The sequence below is a fragment of the Crocuta crocuta genome, unplaced genomic scaffold (assembly GCF_008692635.1).
Source record: "Crocuta crocuta isolate KB4526 unplaced genomic scaffold, BGI_CrCroc_1.0 scaffold142, whole genome shotgun sequence".
Taxonomy (NCBI): domain Eukaryota; kingdom Metazoa; phylum Chordata; class Mammalia; order Carnivora; family Hyaenidae; genus Crocuta; species Crocuta crocuta.
Window position 1 is genome coordinate 2228036 of NW_027528892.1, and position 13573 is coordinate 2241608.

At 50.9% G+C, this 13573-nt stretch overlaps 1 protein-coding gene across 1 annotated transcript in view; it reads left to right on the forward strand.

The window, feature by feature from the left end:
• Positions 1 to 1694: 1694 nt before the first annotated feature.
• ZNF71 (zinc finger protein 71) overlaps positions 1695 to 13573 on the forward strand; it is a 16089-nt gene continuing 4210 nt past the window's right edge. Inside the window, exons 1-2 of the mRNA XM_077757042.1 lie at positions 1695 to 1756; positions 8529 to 8655. Of these exons, the coding sequence (XP_077613168.1) occupies positions 1724 to 1756; positions 8529 to 8655 (160 nt within the window). The 5' untranslated portion in view covers positions 1695 to 1723. The remainder of the gene's footprint in view (positions 1757 to 8528; positions 8656 to 13573) is intronic.

The following is a 13573-nucleotide window of genomic DNA, read 5'->3' on the forward strand; positions in this document are numbered from 1 at the left end:
CACGCACCCCCAAATCGTGGCACCTACACATGGCTCCAGGTGCTCCCAGTGTCTCCTGGGGGCCAAAATCACCCCCGGGGAGAACCGGTATTCTGAACGTTTCAGCCAACCTGACCTTATGTGTGACCTGTGTCGTTAAAACCACAGGCTTTTTGCTTGTGAAAGTGGGGGACCATTTGGCCTCAGAAAGCCCCTTGTCTTCGTGGTTCTTACACCTTAAGAATTTTGTTTGAAAATTATGGTTCTGGAGCTCCATCCCAGAGGGTTTGATGTAGAGTGTCTGGGCAGGGGCCTACGGACGTGTTTTGAATAATAATAAATGTCCCCAGTGATTTCTGGCACTTTGAGAAACGGCACAGTAGCCAGTGGTCTGTGTTTCTTCCAGGAGGTCGAGGGAGGCATATTTTGGCTTCTAGCAAAAGGAAAATGTGTTTCTGGTCAGAGGTGTTGGTGATACAGGTAGTGAGCTCCCCATCATGGGAGACATGCAAAGTCCTGGCAGGTCATCATGGAGTCAGGACTGAACCAACATTCCCTAAACTACAAGAATTTGCCCTAGACTATGCCACCTGTCCTGCATTGTACTTTGTCTTTTATTTAAATTGGCTCACAGGGGCGCCCAGGTGGCTTAGTCGGTTGGGCGTCCGACTTTCGCTCAGGTCATGATCTTGTGGTTCGTGGGTTCGAGCCCCGCGTCGGGCTCTGTGCTGACTGCCAGCTCAGAGCCTGGAGCCTGTTTTAGAGTCTGTGTCTCCCTCTCTCTCTGACCCTCCCCTGCTCACGCTGTCTCTCTCTCCTAGAAATGAATAAAACATTAAAAAAAAAAATAAATTGGCTCACTGATTTTTAAAAATTAATTTATTTCACTTAAGTCACCTTCGTTTAAAAGGGCATTCTGGGGGTGTCTGGGGGGCTCAGTCGGTTGAGTATCCAACTTTGGCTCAGGTCATGATCTCATGGTTCGTGGGTTCAATCCCCACATCAGGCTCTGTGCCGACAGCTAGCTCAGCGCCTGGAACTGCTTCAGATTCTGCGTCTCCCTCTCTCTCTGCCCCCCCCCATTCCTCTCTCTCTCTCTCTTTCTCATAAATATTTAAAAATTTACAAAAGGGGGGGTATTCTGTGTGACTGCTGTAAATAGAAGCAGGGCATTGCCGTAAAGCCGGGGTGGGGATTGGGGCCTCAGACCAGCACTCAGACCGGGGAGGGGGAGCCTGAGCAGGGTGCCTGGGGGAAGGCAGAGGGTCCTGTGCTCCCAGCAGCCGGTGGGAACGCAAACGGATTTGCGTGTGTGAGCGCACATGCGTGTTGGGTGAGTGTTCGAAAGGCCGCCAGCACGTGGACCTGGATGTACTCTGCCCAAGTCCATTCCCACCTGTGGAATCTTGGGTGTGTACTTAGCTTTTGGACCTCAGTTTTCTCATCTGTGAAATGGGGTGGAAATAGGACTCACCTATTTCCGTTAGGAGCGTTAGGAGGACTGAGGGAGAGACGTGTGTCCAGGCCCTTGCATGCGGTACACGTGGTTAGCGCGTGTTATTGGCGTGTGTGTGTGTGTGTGTGTGTGTGTGTGTGTGTCCCTCCTTGCCTGGCTCCTGCCGGGTATGTGTCTGTCTGTCCGGGCTGCGCGGTGAAGCAGGCCCAGGCCCAGTCTCTCACTGTATCTTCTTTCTCTCTCTCTCTCCCAGCCACAGTCTGCCGTGTCACCCGGGGCGCTGGAGGGATGGCCACCCAGCTGCTGACTGACGAGGCCCTGGTGAGTCACCTCGCGCTCATTCCAGAGGCTCCAGGCCAGGGGCAGGGCCCCCGCAGGGCTCACAGACTCGGCCCTGTGTCGGGGGGGCGGGTAGCGTGCATGGCTGATGCTCGGCTCTGCAGCCCCCTGCCTGCCCCTGCCCCTGGCGTCGGTCGGCCGGGGGGACGGGCCAGCTTGGCGCTGAGCAGCTCTGTCCTGGGGGCTTTCAGGAGACACCCGTGGGCGCCTGGGAAGTGGTGTTTGAACGCGTCACCTCAAGTGTGACAGAGGCCCCCGGGCAGCACCGTCCCACCCGTGTGAATGTCCCTGATGAGGAGCNCACGGGGGTCCGTGTGTGGCTGTTGCATTTTTCTCTAAACTTCCTTTCACGCCAGAAATATTTCATAATTTAAAAAATAACATATAAATAAATGCTCCTTATAGAAAACAGGGAGCACCTGGTAAGCTTGGGGATGCGCTTATTGCCTTCCTCCTCTGATTCTCCTTTTTAATGTTTGTTAATTTTGAGAGAGAGGGAGGGAGACAGAGCGAGCGAGCACGAGCAGGGGAGAGGCAGACAGTGAGGTGGACGGAGAATCCCAAGCAGGCTCCGTGCTCACAGCACGGAGCCCAACGCGGGGCTCAAAATCATGAACTGCGAGATCCTGACCTGAGCTGAAGTTGGACGCTTCACTGACTGAGCCGCCCGGGCGCCCCTCTGATTATTCTTTTTAAAAACTGACGAAGTTTTGGCTCTGCCATTTTAATATTGGTATTTTCCCCCCATCCAGCTTTAATCAGCAAGGATTTCTCAGGGCACCTGGGTGGCTCAGGGGGTTAAGCATCTGACTTTTCGTTTCCGCTCAGATCAGGATCTCACAGTTCAAGCCCTGACCCAGGCTCTCACAGCATGGAGCCTTCATGGGATTCTCTCTTTCTCTCTTTCTGTCTCTCTCTCTCTCACAATAAACTTAAAAAAAAGGATTTCCCTTATTTTGAAACTTCATAAACTTTACAAACATCACTTGTTTACCTGTATAATCAATGTACCTAAATGTTCATCCAGTGAGTTCGATTTTTTTAAAATAATTTTTTGATGCTGTAACTAGTCTATCATAAAAATCAAAGAAAATTTCTGGTAGGTATAGACATGCGTGATCATTATAAAGGGCTTAGAAAAATCCGGAAGAACACAGCTACGACCATCCACGCGCCCTGTGACCTGACCCCGGGAGATAACCTCTGCAATGTCTGTGAGCCTGTCTCTCCCTGCACATCGAGTGTTTTGCAAAAATGAGCACCACGCCGGCTAAGCAGGTTTTCCGTCCCGTTTCTCTGGTCGAAGGTTTCATCCTGAGCGTCTGTCCGCGTGGTTCAGAGCCCACACGGCATCAGTGTGAATGGCCACGTGGGGGTTTGCTCAAGGGCTGTGGCTGCTTCCTCTCGGCGGCCCTGGTGTGGGGCGCAGGCCCGTCTCCGTAAGTAACGTCCAGAGTGACGTGCTGGGCGCCAGTCCTTCCCTGCAGCTCGCGTGATTTCTCCCGAGGGACTTCTTGGAGGGGAATCCAGGCTTGGGTACTTTGAGGCCTTCTGTGAGTCCCCTAGCGCGTCCCCAGCCTGTGGTGGCCCGACGTGGTCCCCGCAGGGCGGAGGAGAGGCCTCCCTGGTGGGGGGGACTGGATGTCGTCAGAAGTTACAGGTACAGGGCGCCTGGGTGGCTCAGTCGGTTAAGTGTCCGACTTCAGCTCAGGTCATGATCTCACGGTTCATGAGTTCAAGCCCCGCGTCGGGCTCTGTGCTGACAGCTCAGAGCCTGGAGCCTGTTTCACATTCTGTGTCTCCCTCTCTCTCTGACCCTTCTCTGCTCTCGCTGCCTCTCTCTCTCTCTCTCTCTCTCAGAAATAAATAAAACATTAAAAACAAATTTAAAAAAAGTTACAGGTATAAGCAACAGGTGGTATTACTGAGGCTTTATTTCCAGAAAATGTTTATTCACCATTTCTGCAGGCAGGGGAATTACCTGTCTTGTGCTGTAGTCAGCCTGCAGGACTCTGTTCTTGAAATTTTAAACAGGTATTTGGGGGGGGGGGNTGTGGGGCTGGAACCCACCAGCCACAAGATCGTGACCTGAACCAAAGTCAGACACTCAATTATAGAATAAATTTATTCTGTAATTTTAAAATACAAAAGCGTCTCATGTTTTTGAAACCAAATCTGTCTTAGGGCACCTGGGTGGCTCAGTTGGTTAAGCGTCTGACTCTTGATTTCAGCCCAGGTCATGATCTCNATTTTTGTTAAAAGCGGATTAAAAACAAAAATGGCACCTACTCCCTAGACCCAGCCTTTCATTTCTAAGAATTGATCCTATAATTCTGTTGACACATAAGCACCAAGATCTACTTACAATGATATTCTTGGCATCTCTTTTTGTGGGGGGTGGGGGTGGGGAGGTTCATTCTAACAGCGGTGGGTGTAAACAGCCTAAAGGTCTGTCTGCAAGGGACAGACTGGTTGAGAGAATCATAGTTCAGGGGCGCCTGGGTGGCTCAGTCAGTTAAGTGTCAGACTTCGGGTCAGGTCCTGAGCTCGCGGTTCATGGATTCAAACCCCGTGTCTGGCTCTGAGCTGTCAGCACAGCTGCTTCAGATTCTACATGTCCCTCTCTCTCTGTCCCTCTCCTGCTCACTCTCTGTCTCTCTCAAAACTAAGTAAACATTTGGGCGCCTGGGTGGCTCAGTCGGTTAAGCGTCTGACTTGGGCTCAGGTCATGATCTCACAGTTCGTGGGTTCGAGCCCCGCATCAGGCTCTGTGCTGACAGCTAGCTCAGAGCCTGGAGCCTGTTTTGGATTCTGTGTCTCCATCTCTCTCTGACCCCCGCCCCCTGCTCATGCTGTCTCTATCTCCCTCTCAAAAATAAATTTAAAAAACATTTAAAAATTAAAAAAAAAGTAAACATTAAAATAAAAAACAGAAAAACCCTGTCCACAATGCAAAAAGGAAGTGTGTGCCCCATAGCAGTGATTCCCATTTTACCTACTGGCCCCTGCCCCTGGCAGCCACTAATCTACTTTGTGTGTCCGTGAATCTTCGTATCTGACACATTCCTTAATATAAATGAAATCACACGTTGTGTGGTCTTTTGTGTGTCTTTCAGCATCATGATTTTTTTTTTAACGATGATTTATTTGAGAGAGAGAGATCACGGGCAGGGGAGGGGCAGACAGAGAGAGACAGAGAGAGAAAGAGACACAGAGAGAGAGAATCCCAGACAGGCTCCACAGTGACGGCATGGAGCCCTGTGCGGGGCCCAAACTCATGAACTATGGGATCATGACCTGAGCTGAAATCAAGAGTCACACCCTGAACCGGCTGAGCCCCCAGGCAGGTCCTGATTGTGAGGTTCCTTCACGAGCGCAGGCTAGTGCTTTCTTCCTTTTCATGGCTGGGCGATACTCCCCCGTGTGGCTGGAGCACATGGTTTATTCCCCCCATTCAGCAGGTGAGGCACATTTGGGTTGTTTCCACTCTGGCGCCTCTCAGCAGTGCTGCAGTGAACGTTACAGGTGTCTGGTTTGCACGTGTGTCCGCATTTCCCCGGGGGGCACACCCCGGAGGAGGGTTGCCGGCTGATACGGGGACTCTGTTTAACCCTCTAGGGAGCTGTCGGAGTGCTTCCCAAAGCAGCCGCACGGTGGCGCCTTCACTTACAACTGGCCCGGGTGCCGTGCTGACCCCCCTCCCACCTGCCTTACTTAGGACTCCGACAGCTTGCACGTGCTGGGGGTTAAGCTTCACCTCTCGGCGAGATCTCCTCGAAACCCCTGCTGTCTGCCCTCCCGGCATCCTTTGCTGTAAGGGTAGGGTCCAAAGCTTCTCAGACTGTCCATTTTGGCTTCGGAGCATTTTTGTGCGCCCCTGGCCCAGGCTCGGTGTGTGCAACCTGCTGGGTACATAGTTTACCTAGTGAGTGAGTCGAGATGTTTAGGGAAGACTTTCTGAAGGGATTATTATATTAAACATATTAAAATAAGTTTTAAAAGGGGGAAGGAAGTGGGGCGCCTGGGTGGCTTAGTCGGTTAAGCGTCCGACTTTCGCTTAGGTCGTGATCTCGCGGTTCGTGGGTTCGAGCCCCGCGTCGGGCTCTGTGCTGACTGCCAGCTCAGAGCCTGGAGCCTGTTTCAGAGTCTGTGACTCCCTCTCTCTCTGACCCTCCCCTGCTCACGCTGTCTCTCTCTCTCTCCTAGAAATAAATAAAACATTTAAAAAATAAAAAAAAAAAGCGGGGGAAGGAAGAAACTTTTGGAAGTGATGGGTAGGTTTATGGCCTTGATTTGTGGTGGTGATTATATGGGTGTAAACTTTCCAAACTTGATTAATAGCCACAGTGTTCTATATGGAAACCACACCTCAATAAAGCAGGGTTTTTTAAAGAAGGAATTGTTGGGGCGCCTGGGTACCTCAGATGGTTAAGTGTCCGACTCTTGCTTTCAGCTTCTGTCATGATCTCAGGGTTGGTGGTATGGAGCCCGCATCAGGCTCTGCTCCGACAGCATGGAGCCTGCTAGGGATTCTCTCTCCCTCTCTCTGTCCTTTCCCGTTCACCTGTGCTCTCTTCCTCTCAAAAAAATAAATAAACATTTAAAAATAAAGACATAAAAAACAGAGAAGGAGTTATTATCAGGACTGGCCAAAGGTTGTATTAGTTCACAGAACAAAATAATATTATTACAGTGGTAATAATTAGTATTAATACTAAGTATATATGAGATGTATATATGAAATGGTAAAATTAATCAGATGTCGATAGCAGAAGTCCACACGCACCAGGCGCATACTGCAGCCGGGCCAGACGCCGTGCAGGAAGCACACACGCCTTAGGTCACTTAACGCCCATGACCAGTGCGAGGGGGACATTGTTGTTCCGAAGCCCATGACCGCTCCCAAGTGTGTTGTGTGTGGGGGCATTGTGGTTCCAAAGCCCGCTGAACAATCGAGGCTCACAAGGGTTAAGACAGGAGGCCAAGGAAACACAGCCGGGAAGGGGGAGAGCCAGGATTTCACTGCAGGGCCCCAGGCTCCCAACTCCACACGCTATTAACCACCGTGCATGCTGCTTCCGCGGCAGTGGTGGTGGCCGCAGAGACGGGCGGGGAGAGGGGCACGGGCAGGCACCCAGGAAGTGGAAGGACTGGCCGGCAGATGAGGTCTCCCCCCAGGAGGCAGGGGTGCTGCGGCACCGGGGAGAGCCGAGGACGAGCGGGCGGCAGGGTCCCGGGGGCAGGGGTGCTGCGGGCACCGGGAGAGCCGAGGACGAGCGGGCGGCGGGGTCCCGGGGGCAGGGGTGCTGCGGGCACCGGGGAGAGCCGAGGACGAGCGGGCGGCAATAACGGTAGCTGACGGCCGTTGAGCACTTACACCATGTGTGCACTGTCCTGAGCTCAAATTGTGGATTACCTTCCTCAGGTCTCATGCCCTCCTTACTCTCTGAACCACTGATTCATTCAGCAGCTACGTAGTGAGTGCCTACTGTATGCCTGGCATGGTACAAAGCACTAGGGATCACAGTCACCAAGAGGGATGTGTTGGTTTGCTAAGGCTGCGTAACAAAGTGACCCCAGACTGGGGGCCTTAAACAAGGTAAATCTGTGTCCTCCCAGTGCTGGAGGATGGAGGCCACGAGGTCACGGTGCCGGCAGGGACGTGCTTCCTCCGAAGGCCTCAGGGAAGGATGCGTTCCAGGCCTCGCTTCTGGCTTCTGGTTGTTCTGGGCTTGGGGCTGCATAAGGCCAGCCCTCACGTGTGTTCTCCCCGGGCACGTCCGTGTGTCTTCCTGCCTTAGAAGGACACCAGTCCTGGAGGATCAAGGGCCCGCCCTCCTCCAGTGTGATCTCCGCTTAACTATGCCTGCACGGTCCCTGGTTCCGGATCACGTTCCATTCGGGGGTGCTGGGGGTTAGGACTCGGGGCTGGCAGAGAATTCAGCCTACAACAAGCACTTCGAGTGGGACCCGGCCCATAGGGTCTGCGTAGCAAGTGATAGGTCTTGTCAGCATTGTGACTGACCGCGTCGTCACCGTCCTTTCCTTCCGTGCTGCGGGATATTCATCTATCCAAGGGCTCACGGCCTCAGCTGGGAAGGCACTGGGGTTTCCACCCAGGAACTTCCCACCACCCCCTGGCCCCCAGGTCCCATCTGCGTTTTAGCCTCAGGTCCTGACCCTCCTCTCGTTCATACCTTCACGGTGGTATTGAGCCAATGGCTGGTCCGTCCCGTTTGTGTTCATGCCTCGTCCATGAGGACCTGGTTCTTGAACTTTCTTTTTTTTTTTTTTTTTAATATTTTTATTTCNGGACGCTTCACCGACTGAGCCACCCAGGCACCCCATGGTTCTTGAACTTTCTGAGTCTGGTGCCCAGCACCCAGCCTAGTGCCTGCAGTTCCATAGGGGCTCAGGACAGTTTGTTGAAATACTAGATCCCACCTAGGATTCTGCCTTTGCCGGGCAACTCATGCCCATGGCGATTCACAGGGTTATGGTCATTCTACCTTTGGTTCCTTCTCTGCTTCCCAAGTGTGTGACTTTCCGCTCTAAACAATCTTCCATTTGTTTTATTTCTCTGTCTGAGGACCAAGGACGCTGAGCGCTTGGTCCCTTCAGAACCCCGCACCTTTTGAAATCACTCCGGGTACATCTCGTCTGCCTCCCTAAATCCTCTTGACGTTTCCGGCCATTTCTCCAGACCTTTGTGAGCAGGGCCCTGCGGTGAGTGGTTGTGGGTTTCCTCTTACAGGAGTCAGTGACGTTCAGGGATGTGGCCGTGGACTTCACCCAGGAGGAGTGGCAGCAGCTGGAGCCCGCCCAGAAGGACTTGTACAGAGATGTGATGCTGGAGAACTACAGGAACCTGGTGTCTCTGGGTAAGGGGGCAGCTTTGCTGAATTACTCACCACCAGCCTGCAAAGAAATAAGAAAAAAGATGGACAGATTTGACTCTGTAGGAAGTTTAAATTACTCAAAGATAAAAATAAAGTTGACAGGTAGGGGAATAATATTTACCACATATATAATGGTCAGAGGATTATAATTATATAAAGAGCTCCTAGGAATAAACAAGAAAAAGGATGATAGGAAGGTAGACCAAACATATGAGCTGGCGGTTCATAAATGTAGAAATACACAAAATTACACTTTATAAAAGTTTTTAAAGCTTACCAATAGAGAAATACAAATCAAGTCAAAGAAATCTCGTTTTTGCCCATGAGGTACGCAGAGATGAAAAAGACTGAAAATAGCCTGTATTGTGAGAGTGCAGGGAAAAGGACTTTCTCGTTTTAGGAATATAAAGTTGGGATACCTCTTCTGGAGGACAGTTTGGCATTATCAACCAAATTTTTTTAACGGTCCTTTTTTTTTTTTTTTTTAATGTTTTTTTTATTTCCAGGAGAGAGAGACAGCGTGAGCAGGGGAGGGTCAGAGAGAGAGGGAGTCACAGACTGAAACAGGCTCCAGGCTCTGAGCTGGCAGTCAGCACAGAGCCCGACGCGGGGCTCGAACCCACGAACCGCGAGATCATGACCTCAGCGAAAGTCGGACGCTCAACCGACTAAGCCACCCAGGCGCCCCTTAACGGTCCTTTTTTAGTGATCTGTCCTTTAGATATCTCCCTGGAAGTGTGCAAAGCTTTACATAGGGCGAAAAGGAGAAATGGCCTAAATGCCTACCCATCCAGACTGGCTAAACATATCCCATTTTACCAGTAGGATGGAGACCGTGCAGCTCTTCAAAGACGAGCGCTCTTTGTAGATGCTGACGTGGAAAGATGTCCCTTGATAATAGCATTTGGTAAGAAACCACTAATTTTCAGAACCAAAATATGTTCTCACTTCTCTTGTGGAGTATAATTGACCTCCAGTTAACTGCACATATTTACAGCGAATGACTGGATGCGTTCCGACACCTGTATACACGCGGGGGGTCCCGTCACCATGATCCAGACAACGAACAGATGCGCGACCCGTTTGCAGCAGCTGCCTGTGCTCACGCACACACCCTCCATCCCCTGGGCAGCCTCCCTGCACCTTGGTTTCATCTGCGTATTCTGCACCTCTGTGTCGGTGCACTCATGCAGCGCGTAGTCCTTTTGGTCTGATTTCTTGCCCTCGGTGGAATTATTTGAGGTTCGCCTATGTCGTGTGTACCAGGAGTTCGCTCCTCTTTATTGCTGAGCGATATTCTACTTCACAATGGACCACAGTCTGCGTCTCCATTCAGTTGCTGGAGAAATCGGGCTTGTCCCCGGTTCCGGGCTGATAGAAATAGAGCGGCTGTGAGCCCGTGCGAACAGCGTTCACCGAGGACCTGTGTTCCCTTTCTCTTGAGCAAACCCCGGGAGGAGCACGGCTGAACCACGTGGCGGGTGTGTACTGACCTTTCAGGAAACCGCCACACGTTTTTCCAGAGCAGAGAGTGGCACCGCTTTACCTGTCCACACTCGGGGGCTCCAGCGGCTCTGCGCGCGGTCNGCCACTCCTGGGGGCCGCCTTGTTGTGCGTCCTTTAGTGTCCTCCCTGAGAGACCATCGCCTAACCCAAGGCTGCTAAAATTCATGCCTGTGTTTTCTTCTAAGACTTTCATGGTGTCGGCTCTTCATTGACGTCGTTGGTCTGTTTCGAGTGAGTTTTTGTGAACTGTGCAGAAAAGGGGTCTGACGTCGCTCTTGAATGCGGGCACCCAGGTGCCCACGTGCAACTAAGTGTTGAAGAGCAGAAGGTTTTAACTTGAAGCCTGGTTTATCAGTCATTTTCCCCGGGGACCATGCTCTGGACCCGCGTCTGTAAGATCTTTGCCTGTCTCAGGGCCACGAAGGTTTTATTCGTATGTTGTAGGGTTTTAGGTTTGTGTTTGGTTCTGGGACCCTGTAGACTTAATTTTTGCTGTGATGCCAAGTGTCCCTTGCAGCCCATTCTGGTCCTGAGTACCCTCTCGTGGTGCCGCGGCTTGTTAAAAAGCCTGCGCTGTCCCACTGGAGACGTTCTTGCCCGATTCCCGCCCCAGCCGGTCCAGGTCCCTGAAGGATGGACGGTGTCGGGGAGAGAGAGAGAGAGAGAGAGAGAGAGCGCCCCAAGATCCTGTCTGATCACCAGGCAGGCGTCTCTGTCCTGTCAGGCTTGGTGTCCTTATTTATTTATAGTTCAAACAATAACATGACATCAGAAAATGGAATTTTTACAATGGATAATTCTTGGTGATAAGATGCTTTGGAAAGTGTACAGAAACAGGTTTTACAGGGGCACCTGGGTGGCTCAGTCGGTTGAGCGACCGACTTCAGCTCAGGTCATGATCTCACGGTTCGTGGGTTCGAGCCCCGCATCAGGCTCTGTGCTGACAGCTCAGGGCCTGGAGCTGCTTCAGATTCTGTGTCTCCCTCTCTCTCTGACCCTCCCCTGCGCACGCTGTCTCTCTCACAAATAAATAAAAAACACTAAAAATTAAAAAAAAAAACAGGTTTTACAGAAGTACACTTGCAGAATTACCTCCAATCATAGTGAGGTTGAGTAAATCTTACAACTAAGAAAATAACAGGGTGTTCTTAGTGAAAAACAGGATAACATACACATTTGTTTAAGTCAGTAATGCTAAGATTAAGTCATAGGTTAAGTTGTACATAGACTGGCTAAGAGTCATTCTGTCTGGCTCACAAGAGGAAGAATGTATTTGAGCTGGTTAATAAGTTGCTTGTGCAAACTTTTTGATTTGATGCTGAATGTGCAGGCACCACGGGGGCCCTATGTGTCGGCCTTTGTATTTGGGTTTATGTTTTAGCTACTCTTACCCATCCTCATCCCAGCCCCCAGTGTAAGGGAGGGTGTTTGTGGAATGTAGGCCTTAGGGAAGGGGCTGCTTTAACATCACCAGTTAGCAAAGGTATATGTAGTAACTGCTGCTCTGCCCTAATCTGTACCTTATCTCTAAATTAGGCTCTTTGTCTCCGGGCCAGACTTAGTTGTAACTCTTGTGTTCTTAACTCTCTTTATTATCTATGTCTTGGATCTACAAGGCCCATAGTCTTCCTATGGGCTCTTCGCCTTTTGACAAACATACACAGTGCTTTCATCTAAAGTCTCTTAGTCGGGGCAGGAATATGCTTTTCCTTATGAACAATCTGTGTGGGGAATATCGGTCTGATCTGGAATATTGTGAGGCCTGGTCAGTGCCCGCAGGCTCATTTCCAGCATGAGCCAGTAGTCACAGAAGGAGACACCAGTTTTCACTTCTCACGGCAGGAGCTGTGCAAACGCAGCCGTTTCCTCGCTGTGACTGTGTCATCCAGTGAGGCCAATGTGGCTCCCAGCAGTTTCTCCTGAATTTTCTCTGCTGAGTTGCCTTTATTCATTTGTCAAAAATCAGCTGTCCGTGTATGTGTGTGTCAGTTGAATTCCCAGCTCTGTTCTGTCCCGTCCATCTGTCATGTCTTCGCACCAACACCGTATCATTCGATCTGCTCTCACTTTCTGCCGTCATGACCTGGGCTCAGTCTGGATGGCTCGCTGTCCCCACACGCCCCTGAGTGCCCTGCCCGGTGCCTGTGAATTAGATGGTGTGGGTTTCCTGGCTGGCTGGTGTGGGAAGGCTCTGTTCCCAGGCCTGATCGGCTCTGGGGAGTGTTTTCAAATCCTGTTGGGTGTTTTCCCCGAGCATGGGTAGTTTCCATGTATGCATATTCTGATCTGTAGTCTGATGCTGCAGGGAGGACCTTGCAGATCTCCAGAGCACTGTCTCTGCTGGGCTCTGCCTCAGTTTACCCCTCTGTGCTGCAGTCTGCAGCTGTTTTTGTGAGTAAGGTGGGTGGCCGTAGGGCATGACCCGTTTGATCCCACCTCTCAGCAATCACTGTCCTTTATTGGCCAGTGTCCAGTGTCTTAAAACCTTTGTTTTATATATTTTGCCCCCACCCCTGTCACTGTAGGCTGTAGGCTGAAGGGAAATCATATCCCTGTTACTCTGTTTAGGTCCAAAACCCCACTTGAGAAAAATTATGTATGTATTTTTTAAAAACCAGGGGCGCCTGGGTGGCTTAGTCGGTTAAGAGTCCAACTTTCGCTTAGGTCATGATCTCGTGGTTCGTGGGTTCGAGCCCCGCGTCAGGCTCTGTGCTGACTGCCAGCTCGGAGCCTGGAGCCTATTTCAGAGTCTGTATCGCCCTCTCTCTCTGACCATCCCCTGCTCACTCTGTCTCTCTCTCTCTCCTAGAAATAAAAAACAAAACAAAACAAAAACAAAAACGGGCACCTGGGTGGCTCAGTTAGTTAAGTGTCAGACTTAGACTCAGGTCATGATCTCATGGCTCGTGGGTTCAAGCCCTGCATCAGGCCCTGTGCTGACAGCTTGGAGCCCAGAGCTGCTTCAAATTCTGTCACCTTCTCTCTCTGCTCCTCCCCTCTTCATGCTCACTCTCTCAAAAATAAATAAACATAAAAAAAAAAATAAAAACATATTCATAGGAGGGTGGGGCACGTGGGTGGCTTAGTCGGTTGAACGTCTGATTCTTAATTTCAGCTCAGGTCACGATCTCATGGTTTGTGAGTTCGAGTCCAGGATTGGACTCTGGGCGGCTGCACAGAGCCTGCTTGGGATTCTTTCTCTTTGTCTCAACTTCTGCCCCTCCCCTGCTTGTGTGCTCTCTCTCTGCCTCCCAAAATAAATAAACATTAAAGAATAAAATAAAAAGGCAGGCTCTTTAGAATGGGGGACAGAGTTCTAAAAATACACACCTTGGGCGCCTGGGTGGCTTAGTCGGTTAAGCGTCCGACTTTCGCTTAGGTCATGATCTCGCGG